Source organism: Dichomitus squalens, assembly GCF_000275845.1.
Source record: "Dichomitus squalens LYAD-421 SS1 unplaced genomic scaffold DICSQscaffold_73, whole genome shotgun sequence".
Lineage (NCBI taxonomy): Eukaryota > Fungi > Basidiomycota > Agaricomycetes > Polyporales > Polyporaceae > Dichomitus > Dichomitus squalens.
The window spans coordinates 105,953-132,299 of record NW_006766955.1 but is presented as its reverse complement, the minus strand read 5'-3'; the positions used below and the strand labels follow the sequence as shown (position 1 = coordinate 132,299).

The window sequence follows — 26,347 nt, the reverse complement described above, 5'->3', positions numbered from 1 at the left end:
CCTGTGAGTTCGTTGTAGCTGATAAGTCCGATCTCTGTTCGTTAAACCTCCGTAGGCGATGCTGATGAAGCCCCGCTGGCGGGTGGTAGTTCATACTAGTCGACGACACACTCATCCGCAAGAGTAGCTTGTCTTCAAGATACGCGACGTCGCCCGATCGCTCACCCCTAGTAGAGTACAGCCGTACCACACGGCTCGGTACGACGGGAGGCCAACCCTGGGTATGACTGGGTGTTCCGCACCACTACGCCAAGCCGTGGTCCAGAGGAGAGCTTCTTGTAGTCGCCGTCAGTGCTGGAGGATGAATCAGATCATCTCCTGCATCGGCTACCACTTTGGCCATCACGCCCTCCGGCTGGGGGCCAGGATGCGGGAGGAATGTTTCATGATAAAATACTCTAGTTGTACAACTGTCATACAGCCTAATTTCTAGCAAGCCTTTCAGCGCGCGCGCCCCACAATAGGGAGAACAGACGTGGAAGAACTCACAGTACGACATCCAGAAACCTCAAACTATGCTGTCGTTCTGCGTCCACTGAACGCCGTGATCTTTCATTGGCACGTTGTTCTGAGGCTGCATGTTCCAGTGGACGTCAATGACGTCCCTCTGCACATCCGATACTCGGAAAGTCTCCACCCGCGCTGGAATACGTTGAGATATTTGCTGCTGCGTGGTCAGACCGAAGGTGCCGAAGCCACCAGTCTCCCGCGTGAACTCTACGATAGAGCGACGGGAGTTGACACTACCCAAAACCGAAAGGAATCGGTCTCTTCAGCGCAATTGGAATGTGAAGGAGACGTACACGGCGAGCACGGCATTAACGTAGGCTAAAAGTATGTATCAGGGCTGCTGATGAACAGATAAGGAGAAAGCATGACTACCCTCACATTTTGTGGCGAGCATGTTGATCGCAATGTAAATCATGTTTTCCGGTTGCGATAGACCCTGTAGGTAAAGTGAGGAGACCTGTCCTTAGCCTAGCACTGTAAAAGACTCACGAAGACTAGTGATGCAAGGCTGAGGGCGCTAAGAGGCTTCCTCGTTAACCTCCGGATTATTGCAGGAAGCGAGATAGTTACCTCGTCAGAAGCCCTAGAATGGTGATGGTTACAGTTTGGAAATGACACTCAACTCTTGCAATCAGAACGAGCTCACCTGTATTGATTGTATACACCATCAGAACGCGAAGCATCGAATTCGTCCTGGGGACAGCTTAGCTCGTCACTGAAGGCTAGCATGATCCCACACACCTTTTGAACACGGTACGACTCCGCATAAGAAAGACAATCAAAGTCACGGAGAGTAGCACATCAGTGGCCAGCGAAAACGCGAACCCGCCAGACATGAGCCACTACAGATGCAATCTTTCAGTATCAGGGCACAACCCATACGCTCCCGGGGCGGTACCGTGTAATGCTCAAACTTGGCGAACGTCTCTTGTGCAAAGCTGCAGAGTCGAATTTTAAATGGCATTCAAGCAAAATAACAAGAAACTCACATCTCGTAGCTAGCGGCTGCATAAGATATAATCAGACCAATCTCAAGGCTATCGAGACACCAGCACTGACCCGTTGTGAAACCTACAGCGCATGCCTTATGATTGGTGCAGCAACACATCGATGAGGACACTTACCGCCAGTTCCCAGCATGCAAAGCACCTGTACGGAATTCAGGGGGTTGTGACAGGTCATGGACGGCAAATGCGTACAATAGGGGCCACCACAAGAGCGTAGCCAGACCCAACTGCAGCGGACTACTGTGAGATTTGTAGAGACAGACTGAGAGTAGTTATACAGACTACGATAGACCCTTCGAGCGTAAAAGCTATTCACATAAGGTTGAGTTAGACAACACTGATTATAGGTACGACTCGGGAAAGACTTACGACTGGGCTCCGAGCACGGTAACTCCCTGCACAGGTAACAAAGAAGGTGATCTCAACCGTTGAGATTGAGAAACGGCATCCACCAAACGTACAGTGACCGGAGCCAAGACCTGATGACAAACAAGTGGATTAGAAGAACAGCATTCCGCCTGGACTTTTCGCAGCTCACTCTAATAGACCTACAGTAATCCAATCAGAACTTGTCGTGGGGACATCTGACGATGGAGAAATCATACCATACACCGACGAGCAGCACTTGAGGCTGAGAATGGTTGGTGACCAGATAATGATATCTATCTTGGCTGTCAGGTAGCCTTAGCAAGTGCGATATACAAGTACCACTTACGATGCATGGATGCATGCGATAGAGTGAAAGGTGTCTAGCGCGCTGGATTATACGAGTCAGGCAACGCAACAAAAGCACTATCTGCTAACATACAAGAGACAAACGACCTGAGATACGTATGTCAATCAACAGCGAGATGTTGTCAGCTAGATCGAAAAACGGCTACGCGACGATCCCTGACTTACCGTGCCTTGAAGATAGACCTTGTCTCCGGAATAGATACGGAAGTAACGGAACATCTGGTTTGACGATACCCCGTACATCCTAACACCATTCAACGTTATCACGGTGTCAAGAGTCAGCCAACTGGATTGCGCGAAGTAGTCGTACCAACTCACATGAGACCAATGCAAGTTCCGATCAGAATAGCCCCAAACGAGTTATCCAGCGCAGGCACCGCCGAGGTCGCGGCGGTGACATTGTTGGACATGTTTCCTCAATGCGAGCCAAGAGCAATAGAGCGAGCGAAGGAGAAGGAAGCAAGGCCGAGATGAACGCGAGTAGTTGTGGGATAAATACCGCACCTGCAAGTCCGTGACATGTAGAGTCCCACGTCGTCATTCTCACATGCATCTACAAATGATGGGAGGTCATGGGGAGGATTCACCACGGGCCCTCAACATAACATCGAAACACGGGACACGTATTGAGAGTATCCTTGGACGCCTCTAGCGCATGGTACGCTCATTATGGATGATCGAACATCCGCCCGCTGCACGTGGAGGCTTCCCCCGGTTAGCATGAGAACGCTACATCACCACTTGGCAAAACCACTGCCGCCAGCTTTCTGAAGGATCATGGGGACAGAATTGTCATTCAGTGGTTGTCATATGAAAGCTAAGTGGATGCTATTATCGACCGCGGCCGGTGGATCGTCGACCTGCAGAACAGTCCCGGGCGGAATCTGCGTTCGGGCTGCGTCGGTGCGCTCACCTCATAGGAGGATGCTCATCAAGGCCGAGAAGGCTTACCCGCGACCACAAGAGGACGATGATACCAGTTCCTCATGACCACAGAGCAACAGGGCGCTACGCCAGGCTAGTACTCGTCGTTATCTCATGCACCATATAGTGCAGGGACTTCAATGCTGTCTTGTGCACTATGTATTCAGATAGAGTACATCACGTTGAAACGAAGGGATCTAGTGAGAGACCTCTCACCGCAATTCCACTTGAACGCAGGTATAATCAAATTTCCCAGCTAACTGACTGAGGAATTCTACCTGCGTGGAAGGGTGGAATATATGGGCTGAGCTTCATGCTGGGAAATAGTTCTCCGTAGGAGCGCCGTGCAGCAAAATCAGATGTTCATCGTCGCAGCTGAAAATGCGGCGGATGAGAGGTTGAGTTGGCAATGGGCATCGCCGAACCGACGCCCAATTTAAGGCCGGACCATCCCGGCTTGCATTCTCGGCGCTTGTTCGGAAATAATTCATCCCATACACAGACCGCCTCGTTACCGGTCCCTGTTGCGACATGCGATCGCGAGCTCGAGAGGTCATATGAGCAAGCGACGATGTCAAACAGGCCATATTGCTGCTTGAGATTGTAATGCGTGCATTGGTCTGCCGCGATGACTGTCCTGAGTGATGTCAGACGAATTGAACATCATCTCGTCTGCGGTCACCGTCGTCGAAGATCAATCCAATTTCCCGGATGCAACCTATACAATCCAATACTATGTTGCTCTATACGCAGCCTACATCCACAACCGTCCATTCTCCGACGCGCCTGCGCGCGCCTCAAACACCAATTCTAGTCTACATAAAATGAGAAGATTAGAGGGACCGGTCGAGTTCTGCTATCCTGCTCTATGGGTAGGTGGGAGATGAACGTTATGTGAAATGCAGAAGATATCTGTAGTAAATCAAGAGACGAGACGATATCCGTACATATATTCCCAATGCGCCACCACGAAGCGCATCACGTCGACCGCCCCTGATACGACGTTCCAGTCAAATACGCAGAGCCCGAGCCCGAGCTAGAGCTCGTCGCCCCATACGACTGTCCGGCCTGCGGGACTTTGAGCACGCGCGACGACGCGAGCGACCCTTCAGAGGGCGGCCCGCTGAACCTCGATTGCCTGATATCCTTATTCTTCCGCGACCGTCCCCGCGGAGGCTCGACGCGTGCCTCCACCGCACCAGGGCCCACCCGCTTGCCTTTGCGGCGAGTCGGCTTGATCAGCGCGTCAGGGCGGAGCAGCAGCAGAATGACAAAGGAGGCGAACACCATGCTGCCTGCGACGACGTAGATCGCCTTGGGGTACGTCGCGACCGTCTTGCTATAGATGATCCCGAACAGGATGGGCTAGATAGCGCGAAAGGAAATATCAGTATGTCGAGCAAGGATGTGGAGAATGTGGTTAGCGCACCCCCAGGATCGTCTGGCCAATCGCTTGCACCAGGGAGAACGCGCCGAACATCTTGCCCGTATCTGTATCTCCGTGCGATTGCATGACGCACAGTGCGAGGCTGTTGACGGCTGGCATCAAACCAGCACCGAAGCAGCTCATAGTCGTCGCTCCGACGAAGAGAGCCTGCCCTGAGTAGGGACCATAGTCCGTGGGGGAAAGCGAGACGAGTGAGTGGGAGAGTAGATCGAGGAAGAGCGACCCGCCGATAAGCGTCTTGTCGAACCGCATCGCCTCGGCCAGCGCTGCGTTGGCTACGGCAGGCGTAACTGGGTGGCCCGGGACCCCGACAGGTTTCTTGGGCTTGAACGTCACGATGACGACTGTGCTAACGACGTTATAAGAGGGTTAGATATGTTGCGGCATGCGACGTACACGGAAGAACGAAGAGTAGATGCAGAGCACGGGCAGATCCCATGAAAGAGATGTAGTAGCTCAGCTACATGACACGTCAGCTGGTGTTGATGAACGCAGTCGTCAAACTGAGAGCTGACCGTTTCGGCCCCCCAGCCATAGATATGCTCGGCATAAAGGTACTTGAGTTGGAACATACCCTAGACGGAGAACGTGAGATACACGCAAGCTCGCAATCACCGACCATACTCACCAACGAGAGCAAGTGGCCAAACAGCACCATCGCCAGCAGCATCATACTCCAGTCCTTATGTTTCGATCCGTTCGGGCCCGTAACCGTCTTCGGAAGGAGCAACGTGAACGGATTGAACAAACGCTCGATGCGACCGAGGCGCTCTTCCGCGACTGGAATCGTCGGAGCGAGTAATGGCGACACGGTTCCCTTGGCTTTCTTCTTATCCAGTGACTCCGGGAACAGAAACAGCGCAAGCATCAAGTTGACGAACGACGCGAGCGCAGCAACATAGAACACCGAGGTCACAGTCGGCGCGCCGTTGTGCACGCCGACCGCCGGCGAGAAGATCGGGATGAACGGGTGACGGATCAAGAATGCACCAATCGCGGGCCCCATCGCAAAGCCAAAGTAGAACACGCCCGTAAATCGGGAGAAGATGCCAGCACGCGACCCATCCGAGGTGCAGTCCGAAACGTATGCCGAAGTGGCAGCTTGCAGGGTGGCCCATCCTCCGCACAGGCCCTCGATGATGGGGGAAATGATCAAGAGCTTGTGTCCATGAGCAGCAAAGATACTATGCGGCGTCGAGACGAGGATGAACATCAAGTCCCTACGAACGTACCCATCAGTGTTTGCAGGAGTGTGTTCGGACAGGAGGTGCGTACGTCATAAAGAGACCGAACGTAGCAGCTGCTAGAACCTTGGTACGTCCGTGCCTCTCACCAAACCCGCCCCACCATATGGTGGTGAGAGCGGACAGAACTCCCATAGTGGTGGTCATGATGGTCTGAAGACGCGCAGCTCCAGCTTGGACAGCTGGGTCCTTGAGGCAACGCTCTGAAGGAGGTCGACGCGGGTCTGGCTCATCACCATCGTCATCGGGTGGCAGTGTGGGCTCCTCTGAAGATATCTGCTGGTGTGCGAAGGAGAAATCGACGTCTAATGGGGGGAAAGAGGGAGTTGCGGGATTGACGGCAAGTGAAGGAGTGTTAAATGTATTGAATAGATGAAGCGAAGTGCGGTTGAGGCTTGTGTGGTCGTAAACGTCGTGCCCATATATTTGGTTGCACGACAACTGTGTGAAGACTTGGACTCGAGGTGCGATAGTCATGCCGCGCTATGTCACATGAATATGTGCGAGGAATGGCAGGTATGCGCAGACTTACCACGACTGACGCGACAATAGCGAACGGAACGAGCCTAAACACCAACTTAGTACAAGTCGCGAAGCCATGAACCAAGGCGAAGGAATAGATGTCCAGAGATACCAAGGAATACCGCTTCCACGACCGATCCCTTGGCCAAACCGGGACGGAGGCGGCACGCGCCGCTGAGACAAGCCCGAGCCAAAGACAGTCGGAAACCAATGGGGCGACCCATTGGGACACAACGCGATAAGCTGCGGGCCGTCGGCCGACCAGCCTCACCTCTGCGGATGACTCCAACGAAGTAGTAGACGTTGCAGACGTACCATAAAGGTCTTGGCCGGTAGAATGGCTTCCTCCTAGGGCGCAATTCACCCAACAAAGGATCCTGTTCAGAAATGTCGTCCGAAGGCTGACCATTCGCTACAACTGCGGAGGCGGGAGAGGAACCGGATTTGGGTCGCACGGAGCCGCGTGCACGCGAGACTGAGGGGTTATAGATGGAGAAGTTGGAAGAGACTACGGCGTCGACCGCCTGGTATGACGAGGAGCTCGCCATGGGTGGTGAGGAGGCAGAAGTAAGAAAGAGGAAGAAGAGAGGAAGGGGGCCATGCGGCGTAGGCCTTGTCGGTCGATGGTGGCGGCCTCCCGTTGGGCGATATCTCTCTCATTGATGACCTCAGCCCCCGGTCCGCCCTGCACCGACTCACCCAGGCTGTCATTAGTAATTGGTGTTGACAGGCGATATCCAACGTTACTTCTTGAACTTATCGGAATAGTAGGTCTGCTCAAAATTGAACTGATCAGTAAGAAGAAGTGAACTACATCGGCGGCGTTACCGAGACGAACCATTCTGAGTTTGAACTGAACGCTTTGGCCGTGAGCTCACCGCGTCGCTCGTCGCCGCGTCTTGCTTAACTCCTGCTTCTGCCGTCGCCGTCATGGACATCGACGAGCAGCATACGTCCACATCGCAACAGAACGCCATAGCGGGCCCTTCAACGATGTCCGAAATCCCGCCTCTCTTTCTTCCACCTCCAGGTCCATCATTGCTGCGTGAAGCTCGCCTCCTTGATCTCGCTGACCCTGCGCCGCCTCCAGGTCCTCCACGACCTCCACCATACTTCAGGAGCACAGACGACCTCTTGAAACGCTTCGAACTCCTCCCTGCGTACGACAAGTACGTTCGACCCTTTGCTCCACCGGTAGGCCAGCCGTGTGCCACCGACAAGGGGAAGGGCAAGGAGATCTTTGGCAGGGATGCACCAGCGTCGTCTCCAGCAGCACCCACGCCCGCGGCGGGCAACGATGGAGATGATGAAGATGGGACTAAAGGAGAGAAGAAGTTTAAGAACTATAAGCATTTGATCAAGTCGGTCCCTGGTATGTGGTTATTTACGTCGACGCGCTTGCGATGCGACAACCCGTCCATAGGCAAGCATTCAATGAAGAAGGACGACTTCCTCGAAACCTTGATGGTAGTCCCACCAAAACAGAAGAACAAGATTGAGGCGTTCAATGCACACACACAACAAACGGCATTCTCGATGAGCTTAGAGGGTCTAAAAGGCGTACGTTTCTCCCTTGGATACTCATCACCGCCACTCCCGAACATTTCCCTCCATAACAGTGGAATATCCATGCTCTTGTCGCGGAATCTTCACAAGCGCGGGAAGACAGGAAGAGAAGGGTGCGTCTCTCTCTCAATCGCTGTCTGCGTCCTGTCTCATCCGGAGCCACTTTCACCATTATCTTGCCGTTCGACTCCTCGTCCTACATAATTTCATCCCTGCCTCGTTTCTCCTCCGCTATAACGGGTGCACCCCTCGCTATCATCTACGCCTACAGAAAGAGCTCAAAAAACTCGCGAAAGCCGGTCAGGGCCTCGTGCAATCTGCAGCTGCCGCAGGGCCCAATACTCCCGCAGGCCTCCCGTCGACACCGGCGGGCGCGCCACCCCGAACTTCCACACCTCAGCCTGGTATCCCTAAACCTCCTCTAATGCATCAGCAGCCGTCGCAGGCGCGCGGCCTCACGCCCGTCGGCATCGGGACACCGCAATCCGTCTCCACACCGGCGCCTCAAACAGCCACACCCGCTGCCCGAGGAGTCAAGCGGGAGAGGGATGATACGGGCCTTCAGATGTCCGGTAATACGCCCCAAGGCACGTACGGCCAAGACGGCGCAAAGTCCGAACTAAGAGGCACGAAGGCGGGAAACGCGGGAGTGCGTCCGCGGCCGATCAAGAAGGCGCGCTTGGTACGTCATCTTCTTCTGCAGCTCGCACGCTTGCTACATATGTGGCTGACATGGCTTCATATGTGAAGGACGGCAATGGTCAAGTCCAAATGCCCATCCAGCAACCAACGCCACACGCATAGGTGCTGGACGATATCTCGCAATCCTGACTACGATTGCCGCCTATGCCACCCTCAACGTTGTTCGCGCTACCCATCTTCATGAATGGCGCCACGTGCCGCTGCATCCTGAAGCAGGTGCTATGCCGTTACACCGCGCCGACTTCAGAGGCGACAGCCATCCCTTCATCTCATACGATATCGCATCCCTGGGCCCATATCTTATAACAAGCATACGTCATCCACGCATCCATGCATTCATCCAGTCATCCATTCACATATCCGCTCCCATCCGCCAACACATTCCACCATCCTCGTGATCCAGATTTGAACTCACCAGCATTCAATAACATCACGTTGTAGACGATCTCGCACCACTACTGATTGCAATCGATCACGCATTTCTTGACATGATCAAGCCAAGGCCTTCGTATCCCTGGACCCGTTCCGGACGTCCGCTCCGAGGACTTACCGCTCACCTACGCCTCGGCCTTCGGAGTGACACGACGCCTCCGACGCTCATGCCCTTCATAACGCTTCATCCCCGAGGCTGAGGACCGTTCGCCGCAGCACGTTCTTAGGCTGGCGTACATCGGGACTCTGGTTAATTATCTGTCGCGGGCGGTTCGGATGCAGCGTGTCGCGGAGGTGTGTGTCTCGGACCAAGTCTGCATGTGTTATAATTTGGGGCAAAATCGACTTCTCACGATCCGTCATCGGGTCGTGCTTGCTCTCCACCTCGCATGCCTGAGGGTTTGCGTCGTAAGTATATCAGACTGACACTCCGCCCATTCTCGGGGATGAAGTATTTGCGTGTGAATCTCGGTGGCGTTGTCCAGCAGCTTGCAATTGAGTCCTAGAAGCGGTCCGATGACACTGCTTGCGACGTCTCCATTACAGCCATATTCACGCGAGCTGTCCCCGCTCTTATTATGTCAACAGTGCCGAATCTCAGTGGTCAAACCTCTCAGGCTCAAGATTGGGACGAGCTTGTCTTGAGAGAATTCCCACTCAAGCACGAGGCTCCGAGAGAAGATCGGTAGCCTGCGCCCAAGATCGACCGGTCCGCTCGAGGCTTTCGCGAAGATCGACAAGAACCTCATGGTCTAGCGATGGTGAGTAGTATCCAACATCTTATCCCCGTCTTTAAGTTCGATCTCTAACGAAGCCAAGCCCAGTCTCCTTGCATGCCCAATCTCGACTTCGGCTCGCGGATTGAGAGGACATTGCCGGCTGGGCGAAGACCGTTCGCACGAAGGTAGACATAGCCGAGCAGCTCAACTTCTCGCTGCCGCATGGGTAAGGCTTTTCGCACATTGCCTAACTGAAAACAGGTTGTCAAGGTGCGCTTCTTAGTGACGTACGGGGTCAGAGCTGTCATGTTGACTCAGTCTTGAATTGAAAAATTGTCAGCGTATGGCCTCGGTCAGTGTTAGTACCTCAGCCCGACAGGGTATGTTCATGGACATTGCAGCTTCGCCACCGGGCCCTCTTCTGACCCCTGACGCTGTCAATCTAGCTCATGGCGCAGCTCTTAAGCCTTCGGAAGATTACAATCAGATCAGATATAGCCTCGCTCTCGGGCGATTGATTGCTTGCCTTTGCTCCCAGTGCGACCCCGCTCAAAGGGGCCCGATGGCTCCCTGTTTCTTACTTGGTGGCGCCCTCCTCTTTGCGTTGCATGCTGTACTTGCGGTGCCCGCGGCCCCGTCACTTCCACGACAAGAGGCAGACGCGACGGATGGAATCGCTCCCCTCGCGCAACCCCAGATTGAGTCGTTTAAGCCTTACACCAATTTCGCAAATGCCGCATATTGTGCACCCATCGTGACGGTTGACTGGAGTTGCGGCCAACACTGCGAGGCCAACCCCAACTTCAAGCCCACTGCAGCGGGAGGAGATGGCATTTTCGTACAGTTCTGTAAGTTCTGGTATCCTAGCCATTCCCTTGCTGACACGGCTCGCTAATCTCCAGCTGGCAGGGTTTGTCGGTTTTGACCCCGATCTGGGCGAGGTCATTGTTGCCCACCAAGGAACACAACTTCTCACAATGTAAGGTGGCCCGGCGGGGCGCATTCGACTTGTGACTGATACTGGATCACTCTGGATAGTGTTCCTGTCTTGGAGGATTTAGATTTACTACCTCTGCCTTTGGATGAGCAACTCTTTGCAGGTGTTGGCCTGGATGTTCTCGTTCATAGCGGTTTCTCTATAGCGCAAGCCGAGTCGGTCTCTGGCACAGCACCTTGTCCTTCGTGAGCTGACCGTACTTCAGGACGTCTCAGTTTATCTTGGCGGCTGTAAAGAATACGATGCAAGAGTTCAATACGAGTAAGGTCACGACTGTCGGGCACTCGCTCGGTGCGTCTCTACCACGAGTACTATCGCGTTTCCTTCTGACTCCGTCGCAATCCATCAGGAGCGTCAATCTCGTTGTTGGACGCGGTATTTCTACACTTGCACCTTCCTGATGCAACTGTTCGATTCGTTGGTTACGGCCTGCCACGAGTAAGTCCTAGCGACTGTGTTGCTCTGGGTTTTATCAGGCTGAGTGGACGTCCAGGTCGGTGACGACCCGTTTGTGCAACTTGTGGACCGCCTTGGGTTCCAGGTAAACCATGTAGCGAATAAGAAGGATCTCGTCCCTATCCTTCCTCCAGTACTGCTTGGATATCGACATATTAGCGGAGAGATTCATATCGACGAAGCGAACCAGTGGATCAATTGCCCTGGTACGCACATTCTTGCTTGCTTGGACTGCCATGCCCTCCTGCATTGCCTGACCTTCCGAAAATTGGCAGGTCACGACAACCCAAGCACATCCTGCACCGTCGGGGACACTAACCTTCTGCTAGACTTCAACATCTTTGATCATGCTGGTCCCTACGACGGCGTCCTCATATCTACTTTCTGCTAGTTCTTTATCGGACCGATATACCGATGACACTATGAATGCAGAATCCCGTTACTCGGTCACGAACATCAGACATTAGTGGGCAGTGTTTGTTTGCATGTGTCTGCCAGCCCGTGCCCAGCTAGAGCGCACTTGGACCTTCCAGTGGAAGCTCTCCATGTTGTGTGTTTTTCGGGTGCCCGGATTGTCGCGGTCCGTGCCCAGCGTCGTTCCTCCCCCTTACGTCCCTCCCCTGCCATACAACTGCTCAACTAACTCTGCAATCAACCTTCTGAGACAGTGTGCTGCTCTCTGTAACCCTCGCATCGGTGGCGGTACGCAGAAACAGACTATCCGTTGTACATCCTGGATCTACGGATAGCCCTTGTAATGCACTAACGATTCGTCCGTGGGCCGTGGGAACATCTCCCCTTCGTTTCAGCGCTACCATCCAAGGTGATGTTCACCTGATCAGTCATCTTGCGGTTTCCTTGGCTCATGGTCTATCGCTCCTGACGAATAGGCAGATTGCCATATACTGCAGCCCACGCTGCCAGGCCTTGACACCTCAATGCATTCACCTTGTCAAGGCTGTCATGACTAGCGGCCGTGCAGTATGCGAGTCAAACCCGTGGCGTCATCGTGCTCTGATCGCTCTCGCAGTGTGTCAAAAGCATTCCGGAGGAGGATTTGGTTGGTAGGCTGAAGTTAGATATGCATGTGCTACCCTCATTCTTCCCCATGCACCTGGTGATCCGAGTGCACGTTCGTGACGTTGTCTGCCTTAAACATCGTCATTCGGTTACTGACCGGTAATACTGGACGCGCTCAAACAGGCTTCCCTGTCACTCCCTTGCCATCAGAGGTGCGCAGTCGACTTTCTGGACCAAGACGCCTTCCGAATCTATAAGAACACTAGGTCCTACGTTCCCACTTGGCCTCGCTGGGCAGCGCTCATCGGTCGTCCGCTCAGTCCATTTCAGTTCTGGTAGCACTAAGCTGCAGCCTTCCCGCGTCACACTTCTGGTCTTCACAAGATCTTCTTTTGTCTTCATCATGGCACTTTCCTTCAAGACCATGATCCCTGTGGCGCTGCTGGCTGCCTTCGCGCGTACGGCCACCGCAGCCGTGATCAAGCGCCAGGCGGCGATAACGGCGCTTACACCGGCCCAAATCACCTCCTTCCGTCCATATACGCACTACGCTAGCACGGGATACTGCACTCCCGCAAGCACTATCGCTTGGAACTGCGGAGAAAACTGTGAAGCCAACCCAACGTTCAAGCCCATTGCGTCTGGCGGTGACGGAGACGAGACCCAATTCTGTAAGTCAGGGCCCCCTAATTCCACTGTAGCGAGCTATTTTAGTTGACGGGGAACGTGCGATGTAGGGTTTGTTGGCTTCGACCCCACTTTGGGCGAGATAATTGTTGGACACCAGGGAACGAATACCAGCGAGATGTGAAGTGCAATATTGTGATGTCATATACGACTCACTGATAGGATCTAGTCTTCCCCTCCTTGAGGATGCGGATATTATCCGTGAGAGCCTGGACCTTAGCCTGTTCCCTGGTATCAGTAGCAGCATTGGCGTCCACAGCGGTTTTGCGGGATCTCAAGCAAGGTCCGTCGGCCGGAGCTTGTGTCTCGAGGACAAGCGTCCACATAATGATGCTTACTGTTTGTAGGTCTGCTCTAGATGTGCTCGCAGCGGTCAAGGCTGGGCTCACCGAGTTTGGAACGAATAAGGTCACAGTCACTGGACATTCGCTCGGTAAGCCTCAGGCCACTGTCTTCCGCGCGGTGCTTCAATGTCAGAGACTCATCATATGGTCCGGTGTATAGGCGCGGCGATCGCGCTCCTCGATTCGATCTTCCTCCCATTGAACATTCCTGGCATCTCCACGCGCTTTGTGGGCTACGGTCTTCCCCGCGTGGGCAACGAGGACTTTGCCAACTACGTTGACTCTCAGCCCATCGAGGTGACGCATGTCAATAATAAGGAGGATTTCATCCCCATTCTTCCTGGTCAGTTCCTTGGATATCACCACCCATCGGGGGAAGTCCACATCCAGGATTCGAACGCCTGGTTAGCTTGCCCAGGTATGTCGGTATAGGCGCGCTATGTCGCGGTCTTGGTGATTGATGTATGTTCTCGGTGCACAGGTCAGGACAACTCGGACGACCGATGCATCGTCGGTGACGTACCGAACATCTTTGTGGGTGACGAGTCTGACCATGATGGGCCGTACGATGGCATTGAGATGGGATGCTGAATATGGCGTGGAGCACTATGGCTGCGGATTCTCGGACGATCGTGTGCACTGTGCTTGACCATGTATCCTTGGGAGAACAGACCATTCAGACTATATCGAGATGTGGTCAAGATTACGTGTCGAGAATTCCAACGAATAGGGATCCAGCCTGCGAAGACCTCAGAATGTTCTCGGCAGTGCATCTACCTCGTGAATTTCTAAGACTTGTAACTTCACTCGGCTGTACTCCGGCCATGTCCCCTTTCGGGTCGAACTTTTCGAGGGTTTTCTATTCGAACTCGATTGGACTCTGATCTCACATCACTACGTCTCCGAATATCAAACATGTCTCTATTCATCACAAATTACTACATCTCGGTTTCAAATTCACCAGCAGTGGCCCTCGAGTGGTCACCAGGTAATCCTTGATGGTATCGCACCATCCACCTGAATCAAATTCCTCTGCGAACTGGAGATCAAACTTCTGTATGAGCTCACTGATTACCATCTTGATCTCCATCCGCGCAAGATGGCGGCCCACACAGTTTGCCGGCCCGTGTGAGAATGGTATGAAGCCGTGCTGATTGAGTGCAGTCACGTTACCAGAGGATTCCGATTGAGATTGGAGCCATCGAGAGAGCAAGAAGGTGTCCGGCAGCGGTGAGAAGTACCTAGGGTCGCGATGGATTGAATATGGTGGAAGATAGACCTGTGTCCCAGGAGGAACATAACTAACATGAGATCCGGTGACTCAGGTGCCTAATGCAAGGAGGAGAGTACGTCAACGCACCATCCAGCTATATTCACTCCGAGTCCATCATATGGCACTTGTCGGGGGCCATTGGTAGGTACTGGTGGTTGAAGACGTAGTGTTTCATTACTGTACTTTTTCTATCAGTAGCTTGGCAGGCGGCGAGAGGACAATGGATTCACATGCAGGCGTCCATCCAAACAAGGCGATCGTGAAGAGTGATGTCGGTGGCGTCTGTCCCACGCGGATAAATCCTATCAACTTCGTCTCTTAACTTATGGTAACACTCAGTGTTTCTCAAGACGAAGTAGACGAGCGCTGTGAGAGCTCCGGCTGTCGTATCGGCTCCAGCAATCACAGCGAGGGCACCATCAGCAATCACGTCAGAAATGGAAGGCTTCTTCTTCTCCATGTGAGCCTCGTCTGACTGTGTTGTATGTCAGAAAGGGAGAGACAGAAGACTGAAACCGTGCGTACCAGATGATACCACAAGTCTTTCATTCTCGCTCCCCTCTGCATACGACCCATGGCCAGCTCGAGACCAAACTTCCGCAGCCTTTTCAAATCCCGAGATAGAAACGGGACCCTCTGTACGATCGGAAAAATCCAGGGAATGTGAGATATGATCGATGCGGCGCTGGGTGATGGATGAGAAGATGAGCGGTGTTTGAATGAGCTAGAAGTTGCATACGTACACAGAAAATCGATTGAGCATGTCCCAAAAGCCACTCTCATCGCCACCATTAGACAACATGTGCAAAGGGCAAAGCTGTCAAGTCGTCTGTCAACAACAATGAGCCTTCCATTTGAATTTCATTTCCACGTACACCATGTCACCCATGAAGTCAAACGTGAAGTACCCGATTGACTGCGAAATATCCAAGCTACCCACTGGAGCGGCAGCCATGAGGTGGACCATAAACTGCTTCACTCTGTTCGAGAGGACAGGTTCGTATTCTCTGAGACTCTCAGTGCTTAGACCTCTATTCCATAGTCGACGCCGGTTAGCATGAGCTTCGCCGGTTAAGACAATTAGGTTCCTGGGTGCGTTGGGGTCTTGGCGAGCTGAGTACCCTGTGCAGCATGAGTATAGGATAGAGTTATATGTGGTCAGCGAAGCTTACATTCACCTTTGCTGAGTCCGCTGGCACCAAGTACTTCGGTAACAGCTCTTATGTCCGCAACAGACAACTCATTAGGCCCTAAAATCAGCTACTTTGAGGATGCAGTACAACTCGTATGAGAGATCATACTCCTCGAACCTGTGCGCACAAAGGGGCCATGCTTTCGATGCAGATTTAGAAACACCCGATGCTGCGTTCCGGTCCATGATAGCCATACGCCCCAGAACTTTGTCACTTTTGCCAAGGGAGGGCCTGGATACCATGCGAGCGGATGAAACGGGGAGATCCGATACGCGGCGATCGAACAAAGCAGAGAGGCAACATGTATACTGAGGGCGCTGATGATGTCTTGCAGGCCCTTCTCACAGCCGTAGACATCGGGGAAAATGAACAGGGTGAAGAACGTCATCACAAGTAAACCGGCTGCCTGAGTCACCGGGCATGGGGATGGGGAGAAATGTAGAGCAGCATGGGCAAGCTAGAGAATAATCAGCCAACACGCTTCGCTGAAGACGGGAAGATTATCCTCACTAGACCCGAGGCCAATGGGAGATCAATGGCCATGTTGTAACCGCCGCTTGGACCAACTGAGCGTTGGCAGTCAGAAGTTTTTAATAGAGGAGAGTGTGAAGAGCCGGTGTGCAGCGGTTGACGACGATGCTGGTGTGATAGAGTAGAAACGAATGCCTTGCCTTTGGTGGAGCCGGGAGTGCGTATAACTGCTCACCGTACTCCCCACGAGGCAAGAGGCGTGGGAGGTCCATCATTCTGATATTGCAGAGCGGTGAGCATCCTCATCACGGATGGAACTAGTCCCCTCCTGCGATAGCTAGAAGGACACAGGAGAGAAGCGATGGGCGGGTGTTTGCGCGCTGAGAAGGCTGTGGACCTCGGCCACCGCCAATGTCTATGCCCTGTAGTTGTCATCTTCCCGTAGGCCCAATGCCCAAGCTCGGTTGTTCAGCACATATAGGTACGGTCTTGGGCGACGCCCATCTGTTCACTTTCAGCGTCTTGTCTGCGCGTCTGTCGCATTTGCCGTTGTGGCGCACCTCACCGCAGTATAACAAGACTTAGTTCACACCTCCGCCGTGCTGTGTACTAGCCATCTCCTCTGCCCGTCGCTCTTGTCATTATCCGTCCCAGCATGCCTGTCATTCACTACGACAATACTCTTGGGGCAGGTTTCGTTGGATGCCTATTCACAGCGACGTGTGTGCCAGTTCGACTGAACCATGTCATGATTATAACTGAGTTTCTGTCCTTACAGCTTATATGGCGTTACCTGCGTCCAAAGCTTTATGTTCTTCCAATCCTCTTCCCAGGAGCGTAAGCTATTGAAGTACTCGGTACGTACTTTCACTCATTTCCCATTATTTCCGGGTACCATTAACTCTCGATAGGTCTCCTGTCTCTTGTAAGCTCTTTCAGCTCCCGAAAGAGGCTTTTCAATCACCGATGCTCGTCCATCTCTTCAGTGTATTGGATACTTTGCATTATATACTAGTTGCTCACACCCTATACTGGTACGCGCTGCTTATGATCTTGTAGTAGTTGATTAAATCAACAGTCATCAGGTACATGGTGACGAACTTCACTGATCCAACGGTGATCGAGCGGATTCCTTGGTGAGCATCATACTGTCGCTCTGATATCCTGCCATTCATGTGCCATACAGGAGCATCTTCGTGAGTACTCGCCTCGATGCATCATTATCCCCTAACTCCCTCCATGAAAGCCGGTATACTCGTCACCGTAAGCCATCGCTCATGATCATTGTTGCGCGGACTCATTTGCATCAAGCCCACCAGTGATTCTATTGTTCGATGGTGAGCACTCAAAAGCCCTTATAATAATGACAGAGCTCGTAGCTGGATCTCTTCTTCAGCTTTTTCACCTATCGCGTCTGGGTTTGTGAGTGCTACCTTAGTCTTGAGGTCCACGTCCTGATAGAACGCCATGGGAAGTGAGCCACAAGAATCGGCTTCTGACATATCCACTGGTCCGCATATTTCTCGTATTCCCTCTTGTGACTCGTCCTTACAAAGTCACCATAGATTGTTGGCATATTCGTCATGTTTGGTAAGAAAACTCAAAGACTCTCATAGCTGTTGATTTGACTTCGCCGTACGGATAGGTGTCGGCATAGGTGAGGCGCCATGGTCTAGCAATACATCAACATGGCCTCATGCACGCTTACCTTGTAGGGTTTGGTATCAAAGGGTCGGCTTGAAGACACCCCTCTATCTACTGGAGCGAAACTGACTCTCAGCATCCAGATTGTTTCTACCAACGTTTTCCCAGCTCGCGAAGCTCTCCGTACGTACTTCCATGGCTTAGTTACCCGGTTACAGCTCACGGCTCATTGACATTCCACCACGCACAGTGGCTCATGTATCTAGGGTTGGGGCTCTTGGTTGTTTGCGACGCTTACACCGCCCTTGTGCTTTGTTATTTACTCTACAAAGGACGAACAGGCGTCAATAAAGGGTAAAATATATGATTTCCGGTGTGCTCCCGTCTACATTTGCTGAGACAGTTTTCTCCAGGACGGACTCCTTGATCAACGTTCTGTTACTGTACACGGTGAACACCGGGTTGCTTACCAGGTAACATATACTCCTACGGCCTGAGTATGCGTCTGAATAGCCATTGTCCATAACAGCATTTTTGCGCTGGCGTGCTTCATAACAGTAAGTAATTCACGGACCCTGAAAAGATGCACACTCTCTATTGCTTTCTTACAGTACGCCGCTATGCCAACCAATTATGTCTTCTTGGCAAGTAAGTAGCTATTCCCGGTGCTGAACTACAACCTCGGTGACGCTTGTGCCACAGTGTACTTCCCCCTCAGCAAACGTATGTATCCGCTTCTATACCGATACAGGTCCTGACATACCCAGTAGTATACCTCAACGCACTGTTAGCTTCGTAAGCAGCGTCATTTTTGCATCTTCAACGCTACTAACTTCATCATAGGCTGAACGCCCGAGGTCATATCGGTCGGGTGGGCGCAGACACCACTGGACATGTCAGTATTCCTTTCTCGAGCCGCACTAGAGTTGGGCAAGAGACAATTCCCATCGAATTCGCATCCCGTTCCAATGTCACTGTGAGTACAATATACACTCGGCGCAAGGTTTGACGCCTGACAAGGAGCTTCAAGCAATTGAGCGTCTTGGTCGAGAGGGAGGAATTCAAGGATGTCGACGGCCCCAAGTAGCTAATACGGCATCAGAAACTTCAGGATCAACGGTGGAGCGCCTCAGACAGTCTCAGATACTATCCGTCTGACCTAGTGCAAGCGTAGTTTTGGTCTCAAATATGATGTGAATATATGACACCTCAATGTATGACTTCCACCAATCAGCACCTATTGCGTACATTCACTACTTGCTGTTGCAACAATCCTTCTCATAAATATATCATTCCTCTGTCAACTTTTGTGGTAACCCTGATTGTGACCATAACTTTCGAGGGACCTACAACGAGGGTTATGTATCCATGGGCAAATAGCCCATGGAGAGCTCAGCTCTCCCTTCGCCCGCGAGAGAGGGGCGGTGATGGAGATCAGATGACGAGGCGAGGGCGCTGATGGGATGGCAAAGCCGGATGGAAAAGCCGGGCTTGTCCGTTGGGAAGTGCCACCCCCAGTCCCGCAATGCACTTTCCGTGTCCCCCGACGTTGTAGCTTCGCCGCTGAGCGCAGAAAGAGTGCGTCAATGTTGGCATATGACGGGGACTGAGGAGGCAGAACGAGGGAGAGAACGCGGGAGAGAACGCACCTGGAGAGGGCGCATCAGCGCATCAGTGGGCATGACGACTGATCGTCAGAAATGCATCGCGTACGACGCGAGGGTCTGCCTGACTCGCGTCCGACACCTACAACAAGAACAAAACTGCGCCTGGACGCACTCCCTGTGGCAAGAGCCTACGACAAGAGGCGCAGGCTGCGAGCGAGACAGTAAGGTAGGAGGGTAGGAGATACAGAGTACATGCGAGGGAGAGGAGCAGACTGGCCGATACCCGAAGAGGATCTGGGCGGGGCAGGCAAGGGCGGACAGGTTGGCGGGCGGGCGTCGATCGGGGAAGGCACGAGAGAGCGGGACGGAAGCATCACGTGTAAGGGGAAAGGGAGAGCTGAGCTCTCCATGGGCTATTTGCCCATGGAGACACAACCCTCGTTGTAGTCTCTACAACTTTCCTGAAGATTTTTGAGCTCGACCTGGCTCATTTCCCTTCAACGATTTGCCTCCTTATGACGTTCATGCCTATCTATGGCCCTAGCCTCCTTTCCACTTCAATCTCGAGCGCAAGGGAATATGACCTGCGAGCCTTTGCCCACAAACTCTCCCCACTTCGCTTCTCGCTCTCTTTCTACTTATACAATGCAGCACGAGTGGAAGTGGTGCTTGATGAGCTCATGGTATAGCGTAGGTCGTTCGCGCTCTCGACCGTCAGCCTGGACTCACATTGCTGCGCATCGATCCGCATCACCGCCATGCGCAGAAACACTGACATCCTTTAAGCAGCCATGTTCTCAGGGGATACATTGGACGTAATCAGGTTCAGTGTCATATCTACATGTTGCTTGTGCAAGCGGACGGCGCTGGTCACGCGGATTACTTCTTTCTCCCGCCACTTCTCTGTCGTACCCCGGAGCGATTTCACTTCCTACTGGACCGCCTATGCTTAGCAAGTATGTCTTCAACCTGCGAAAGTTGTCAGCGTGGTCAACAGCAACGCGCTCGCAACTCAGCCAAAAGCGTAATCTTAGTCAAGGACAGCCCCGATGGTAGCTTCTGCCGCCGGCGTCGCAGCGCCACCCAGGAAGTGCGCGAGCTCGCCTGCACTGGCATCATCGGTAACGCCGCCGGATATGAATACAGATACAGCGCGCGCAGTCTTATCGTGATCTAGTTGAGACGCAACGCAAGCAAGTCATTGACCCACGAGGTTCCCACCTAGTATATTACGTATTCCTAGGAGCCCGCTGCTCAACGGACGCCAATCTGTATACATCTCCCTGCTCCTATGCAGTGCACCTTGCAAGCCCTGGTGCAGCCGAGGCCGCCTCCGAACAAAGCTGGACGCGCCGTCGCCAGACCCTGCTCGAGCTCAATTGGGCGTGGTCGCGATGTAACACTACGCGCCCTGGTGCCGCGCTGTCTGTGCATCAAGCTTGGTGTTGAGGCCACATACGACGCGTGCAGCGACCCTACGGTGAATATCAGTTGTTGTCGCAACCGAGTAACTTCTCGAGCTAGCGCCGCCCCGACTAAGCCTTGTATCCATGACGCTCATTCCCCTTTGCGATGAGCCTTGTCAATAAATGCTGAACACGATAGGGAAGATAGTATGGGAGATGCAAGCAGTACTAAGCCACGAAGATAGTGCTGCCGTAGGAAACAAAGATGAGTGGGCAAGACGCGGAAGAGGACTCAGGACGCGAACTCCTGCCTCACGTCCGCACTCTCTAGCTCTTGTGAGCGCTTTAAGTTGGACGACTGCGTGTAAGCTAGGGAAGGACTTCACCAAACCAGACAATACCATTACAGGAAGGTCTTAGTCGGTAGTAGTGACGCTCGTCGAGGACCGCGCTGAAATGGGACGAGAGCGATGACGTTCGGTTATCTCTGATATCGATTAGGTCTTCGTACTTATATAATGATGTACGCTTTACTTACAATCCTTGCAACGAGACTCCCGCTGTCGACTAGTCCCTTTATCTGCTGTACAAGTGTGGCCCATAGCGTGTTATTTGAGCTCGAAGATGTCTATATTTCCTGCTACATACCAGAGTCATGATCGCTCGAGATTGTATCCCGAGGCCGAATACCGAAGCTTGCAGTAAGTCAAGGCCCCACCTGCGCTCCGACATCCGGCGTCTACATCAGTTCATGTTCCGCAACTCCGACCGCAATGGGAAATTGCTAGGTTGAAAAGTGTGGCAATCATCCTTCTAACTAACAGTCCTCTAAAGTTTCACGTCAACTGTTCAGTAACGTTTGCGCAGCGCGAGGCTTCCGGCATCCAGCCGTGCTCGAATTCCGCCGTATGGTAGTGGCAACGACATCTCAGACAGCGGTCGTCTCCATCCTTGTTATCGTCGTCACTTCAGCTTTGTACAACATGCTTTTCTCTAGAAAGTGGGATCCTCGCGGCAAGGTCATTCTCATCATACGCTCGTATCGTGTGTACATTAGCTGATGCCTGGTCACTTGACAGCACTGTCTTATCACTGGGGGCTCGCGAGGGACAGGCCTTGCATTGGCTATCCTGCTAGCAAAACGGGGTGCTCACGTTTCCATCGTTGCCCGAGATAAGCCCAGACTAGACAAAGGTCTTGAAGAGCTCGAGGCAAGAAACAATCCATCCCCTTGTCCTCACCTTGGCTGAACTCTTACTGCACCTGTGCCACGTCACTGCCTCCGCTCTCTCCAGCGAGTGCGCCAGGACCCAAAACAGATATTCCGAGCATATTCCTTCGCTGTCGACTCAGAAATCGGATCGGCCGCCGCATTAAAGGCCGCCGGAGAACCGCACGGTGGGCGATGCCCCGAAGCTCTGTTTCTCTGTGCCGGCGCATCGCGCCCAGGGTTCTTCATCGATCAAACAGAAGAGTCCTTCATGGGCGGCATCCAGATGACTCTCGGCGCACAAGCGTTCACGGCTCTCGTCAGTGTGCTCTATATAGTCTTTTGGAAGGGTAGTCTGTTGACAATTTATGTCAGGCGGCTACTAAAGAAATGGTCCGGCAAGGGGTCAAGGGCAAGATCGTGTTTGTCTCTTCGATTCTGGGACTCATGTCGTTTGTTGGCTATACCACCTATGCTCCCGGGAAGTTCGCTATTAGAGGTGAGCGCCCCATTCTTGCGTTCTGTATAGCGCAAATTAACGTCCGTTCAGGCCTGGCGGAGACTCTGCGTTCGGAATTGAAGATGTATGGAATCGACGTTCACGTGGCGTTCCCCGCGACGATCCTTTCACCAGGCCTGGACGAGGAGAACGAGGTCAAGCCAAAGGTCACCCTGAAGATCGAGGAGACAGATAGCGGTAGCCCTCCGGAGGATATCGCCGCGGGTATTCTGCGAGGTAGATACCATCCACAGCGGATATGATCAGATTTGCTGACTGTTTGATACGTCCGTCGTCAGGCGTCGAGAAGGGTTCCTTCCATATTACAATGGATTTCTTCGGCGATGTGTTCCGCGCGACCGCCGCTGGTGCGTCTCCACGGCATAACCCGTTCCTAGACATCTTGTATGGGCTCATCGGCTACGTGAGTGCCTCCTCGATTGCGTCTGATCCTATATGAAAGCCCTTCATGATCCTGAACTTCGGTTTCACCTAGATTGCGCTACCCTTCTGGCGCAAGTCGATAGACGCGCAAGTCGCCGCACACGCAGACGAGCATCGCGAGTACTGCCACACAAAGGGTTACTTGTCCTGAGCGTACCTTAGCTCAGTTTATGGCACGCTACATGTGCTCGAATTTCAATCTGACCTTCATTTCTACTCCTGTGTCCGAGAAGAGCGCAATAGACAAGGGCGTATATCTGTAAGCATCATCCCCGATGTTAGCCTACTCGGAACCACATTCTGCTTACATACACATCCCCTTAATGAACCTCAACGCCCCACACCGTGTTCCTTAGTTCATCTCACCACGGTATAGAATTTGTTCCAGTATGTATCGGTGAGGATATTCAGTGAACCTGCTTTCAATATCCCTATATTCGTCCTCAACTCTCCACAGGTAGGCGTAACTCGTGCGAATCAGGTTCTGCGGACACAGTTTCACGCATCGCGTTTTTGGGTTGCCAACATACTAACGGAGAGCCTTCGAGAATCGACGCACGCCATCAGAACTTGGAAGAGTCTGGCTTACAAACTCAGCTGATGGCCAACTTGATTGCGGTTGAGTTCAGAAGAAGCTAGCCTTGAGGTGCGGGCCACATGAGCGTCGTTTCACTGGTATCGATGTACTATTGGTCCCTACAACGCTGGCCACGAGTCTGCAGGTCTGAGTCATGAGAAGACGCCAGTGGCGGGGGCTGCATATTGAATCCGTAACTGCTTCCGAGGTCAACTCGGAGCAATCCTATCTGAGCTGCTACACAGTACCATCATCTGCTATACTGCAACTTCGAGGAGAAGCCTACCTTCGTTTTCCGCAGACCTCTGTGGACTCGCATTGCTGCTGAAGTGTGTGTCCGTTGATCCCCTTCGCATGCTGAGCTCGCGTCCGTCCCCTGTCTCGGACACTCGACATGCTTTCTGTGCATATTTTCGTTTTGTACACGGCGTCATGCAGTTATGCGGTAAAACCCTCATTGGTTTCCATCCCAGCTTCAACGTGTGGAGACAGTGAAAATGCAAGACCATCGCCTCAGTAGCTTCTTGTGAAAGTACACTCGCTACATAACAGTCATACGTAATTTGAGTCCTCGCAAAGCCTGTGACAACTTGGAAAAATAGTGTAGCACGCGGCTACTAGCCATCCTCAGGCACAGCTCATTGCCGGATTGCACTGAAGACAGACAAATTAGTGAATTTGAAAGGATAGTTATGGCGGAACGCACCGGACGAACAAAAGTCCATATCGGAAGACTCAGCCACACTCGGGAGTATGCGACTTCCATGTATATGTACATATATTCCCAACGTCGCTTGAAGACAGCAAGGGTCATCTCATTCTTCAGTGTAGGGTAGCGGATTCGAAGAGATTTCAAGAGCGTTTCCGACCAGTTTTCATTGAGTCTCCTGAAGACAATTGAGCAACGAAAGGCACATTCTGTGACTTCACATACCTGCGCCATTCACGCAAGCAGCGAGGGTAGTCTATGAATAGTGAGGCGCCTCAGCTCAATGATAAGTACATCAAGGCATACTTACGGCAACCAATATCTTCAATAGACTCCAAAGAGAAACTCCCATTGAGGGTATCTCGGAATGCGTTTGCAAGGGATGTAGAAGTAGGGAGTGTGCAATTAGGCCAATGATACTTGCGCACGAAGTCATTTCCTCTGCTCTACAGTCAGTATGTACATGTGGAAGCATAATAGCGGCGCACTGAATAGACTTATGTGTGCCTTCAGGATACGTAGTCGCAGATAGAACGACTGCAGCTCGATCGTCCTTCAGCGCCCAGTCAATTGTCTTGATGTAAGTAGACATCCACTCGCTGCCGACGGCCTTGAAATGAGGCATCAGCGGATTGGAACCCAATACATAATATAAAGGAAATTTACCTCCAGCATCTCTATGCTAATGCATGCGTCAAAAGCCTTGTGAAACTCAGGTGGGAGGTTTCGATAGTCCATTAGATGGACCCGAACAGAATGAGAAAACCCTGCCTCTTCCACCCTTTCTCTAGCCAGGGTACACTGCTCCACAGAGAGCGTGATGGTGTCCACCTTGCAGCCCAATGTAGCCGCCTGAATATGATGTGAGATTGTAAAGACAGTTCGGCGGAAATCATATCACATACCGCGATGGCAATGCCTCCCCACCCACTTCCAATTTCCAGGAGTCTGTCTCCAGGACGTAGACGAGCTTTACGGAGAATAGCATCAATCTTGCGCTTCTGGGCACTTTCCAAGTCGCCCAGACGTCGCTGCCCTTCCAAGTCCCCACGAACCCCACCTTCTTCTTGGCCCCAGATGGGGCAAGAATACTGCATTTCCGCACTCAGGAATGCCTATAGACAACATTCAGAGGTTTCCGAATGGAGGTGATCCAGCACATGGGAGTGTACTTACGCGGTATAAATCGTTGGAGGCGTCGTATCCAGCAACCTACACATCTTGGTCATCAATGAGCTTCATAGTCAGTAGGAGTATCTCACATTCTCCGCAGCTTTGGTCAGACCATGACTAAACCGTTGAATGACTGAGTCGATCACGCTCTTGACCCTGTATACCACTGTCGAGAAAGCGTCCAATTCCAAGTGATTGTCAATATAGATCTGTAAGACTGTTCAGCTCATCTGGGAAAGCTGACGGTCCTGGAGATCTCACGTTTAGTATGGTCTTCAGGTCTGGAGATGTGAACTCTCCATTTAGGAAGGCTTCGGAAACTAGAGATGGGTGGCGTCAGTGATTTGGAACATAGCGTGATATGAGATCACCTACAGCCAATGTCGTACCACACGTAGATCCGAACCCAGAACGTCTCGTCATGAATGTAGAGAGTTCCGCATCTATTCGTATTAGGAGTACTCTCTCCGAAAGTATATAAACCGGAGTTGTCGGCGATAGTCACGCTCCCATGCCTAATACCCTTTCTGAGTGCCGTACAGACCATGCTCCGAGCTTGTCCCTGTATTCAGCCATGAGTTATTCTAGAGGCACTCGGATAAACCTACCTAGCGCAACTATTTGCTGCCAAAGGTAAAGGGAGAGCCGTGGATATACGGTCCTTGAGAGGCCAACAGGAGCACATTCACTAGGAGTCATGATGTTGTAGTCCTTGGCCATATCGTCTGCTATGATAGATCGTTGATGATGGACTTCGTCGCTGTGGGGGGTCTGTGGTTCAAGCATATGAGGATAAGTATTTATAATACACTCTCAGGGGTGACTGAAA

General features: G+C 52.4%; 9 protein-coding genes across 9 annotated transcripts; 5 read left to right on the top strand and 4 right to left on the bottom strand.

Moving 5' to 3' along the window:
- Positions 1–508: 508 nt before the first annotated feature.
- On the bottom strand, positions 509–2,662 carry DICSQDRAFT_174844 (uncharacterized protein; the record flags this gene model as incomplete). Its single annotated transcript, XM_007370706.1, has 19 exons — positions 509–743; positions 804–828; positions 889–946; positions 1,000–1,027; positions 1,252–1,352; positions 1,409–1,448; positions 1,500–1,515; positions 1,570–1,581; positions 1,635–1,659; positions 1,710–1,744; positions 1,800–1,825; positions 1,887–1,912; positions 1,979–1,996; positions 2,056–2,065; positions 2,123–2,179; positions 2,233–2,274; positions 2,326–2,339; positions 2,418–2,496; positions 2,571–2,662. The coding sequence occupies 19 exons, from the start codon at positions 2,660–2,662 to the stop codon at positions 509–511; spliced, it is 939 nt and encodes a 312-aa protein (XP_007370768.1).
- Positions 2,663–3,862: 1,200 nt separating this feature from the next.
- On the bottom strand, positions 3,863–6,981 carry DICSQDRAFT_113067 (uncharacterized protein). The gene is made up of 7 exons (XM_007370705.1): positions 6,400–6,981; positions 5,899–6,350; positions 5,252–5,843; positions 5,139–5,198; positions 5,020–5,083; positions 4,606–4,967; positions 3,863–4,541 (listed from the first exon to the last, which is right to left on the bottom strand). Exons 1-7 carry the CDS (start codon positions 6,796–6,798, stop codon positions 4,155–4,157), a joined length of 2,316 nt encoding a protein of 771 aa, XP_007370767.1. The 5' UTR covers positions 6,799–6,981; the 3' UTR covers positions 3,863–4,154.
- Positions 6,982–7,323: 342 nt separating this feature from the next.
- Positions 7,324–9,106, top strand: DICSQDRAFT_113063 (uncharacterized protein). Its single transcript, XM_007370704.1, has 6 exons — positions 7,324–7,419; positions 7,480–7,761; positions 7,813–7,949; positions 8,009–8,068; positions 8,227–8,637; positions 8,706–9,106. The coding sequence occupies exons 1-6, from the start codon at positions 7,383–7,385 to the stop codon at positions 8,757–8,759; spliced, it is 981 nt and encodes a 326-aa protein (XP_007370766.1). The 5' UTR covers positions 7,324–7,382; the 3' UTR covers positions 8,760–9,106.
- Positions 9,107–10,370: 1,264 nt separating this feature from the next.
- On the top strand, positions 10,371–11,652 carry DICSQDRAFT_174841 (lipase; the record flags this gene model as incomplete). The annotated part of the gene is made up of 7 exons (XM_007370703.1): positions 10,371–10,656; positions 10,718–10,787; positions 10,847–10,960; positions 11,011–11,096; positions 11,155–11,243; positions 11,299–11,467; positions 11,537–11,652. The coding sequence occupies 7 exons, from the start codon at positions 10,371–10,373 to the stop codon at positions 11,650–11,652; spliced, it is 930 nt and encodes a 309-aa protein (XP_007370765.1).
- Positions 11,653–12,705: 1,053 nt separating this feature from the next.
- Positions 12,706–13,903, top strand: DICSQDRAFT_71343 (lipase; the record flags this gene model as incomplete). Its single annotated transcript, XM_007370702.1, has 6 exons — positions 12,706–12,952; positions 13,019–13,088; positions 13,138–13,251; positions 13,316–13,401; positions 13,473–13,730; positions 13,794–13,903. 6 exons carry the CDS (start codon positions 12,706–12,708, stop codon positions 13,901–13,903), a joined length of 885 nt encoding a protein of 294 aa, XP_007370764.1.
- A 337-nt stretch (positions 13,904–14,240) lies between these two features.
- DICSQDRAFT_71401 (cytochrome P450) lies at positions 14,241–16,166 on the bottom strand (the record flags this gene model as incomplete). Its single annotated transcript, XM_007370701.1, has 8 exons — positions 14,241–14,613; positions 14,673–14,762; positions 14,816–15,060; positions 15,111–15,270; positions 15,329–15,402; positions 15,457–15,707; positions 15,758–15,835; positions 15,896–16,166. 8 exons carry the CDS (start codon positions 16,164–16,166, stop codon positions 14,241–14,243), a joined length of 1,542 nt encoding a protein of 513 aa, XP_007370763.1.
- A 695-nt stretch (positions 16,167–16,861) lies between these two features.
- DICSQDRAFT_163870 (uncharacterized protein) lies at positions 16,862–18,850 on the top strand (the record flags this gene model as incomplete). Its single annotated transcript, XM_007370700.1, has 20 exons — positions 16,862–16,969; positions 17,028–17,106; positions 17,161–17,174; positions 17,236–17,283; positions 17,335–17,385; positions 17,436–17,445; positions 17,496–17,512; positions 17,561–17,586; positions 17,646–17,671; positions 17,815–17,839; positions 17,895–17,906; positions 17,965–17,980; positions 18,037–18,076; positions 18,144–18,247; positions 18,307–18,366; positions 18,423–18,450; positions 18,505–18,541; positions 18,596–18,616; positions 18,664–18,688; positions 18,737–18,850. Coding segments are annotated over exons 1-20 (816 nt in total), but the record flags the coding sequence as incomplete, so codon positions are not given.
- A 2,920-nt stretch (positions 18,851–21,770) lies between these two features.
- DICSQDRAFT_141226 (oxidoreductase) lies at positions 21,771–23,397 on the top strand. The gene is made up of 7 exons (XM_007370699.1): positions 21,771–21,925; positions 21,986–22,117; positions 22,202–22,435; positions 22,492–22,615; positions 22,667–22,852; positions 22,915–23,039; positions 23,112–23,397. The coding sequence occupies exons 1-7, from the start codon at positions 21,890–21,892 to the stop codon at positions 23,208–23,210; spliced, it is 936 nt and encodes a 311-aa protein (XP_007370761.1). The 5' UTR covers positions 21,771–21,889; the 3' UTR covers positions 23,211–23,397.
- A 521-nt stretch (positions 23,398–23,918) lies between these two features.
- On the bottom strand, positions 23,919–26,065 carry DICSQDRAFT_150417 (cyclopropane fatty acid synthase; the record flags this gene model as incomplete). Its single annotated transcript, XM_007370698.1, has 11 exons — positions 23,919–23,939; positions 24,343–24,523; positions 24,571–24,601; positions 24,656–24,786; positions 24,834–24,955; positions 25,012–25,197; positions 25,251–25,460; positions 25,522–25,557; positions 25,608–25,727; positions 25,780–25,838; positions 25,894–26,065. 11 exons carry the CDS (start codon positions 26,063–26,065, stop codon positions 23,919–23,921), a joined length of 1,269 nt encoding a protein of 422 aa, XP_007370760.1.
- Positions 26,066–26,347: the final 282 nt, after the last annotated feature.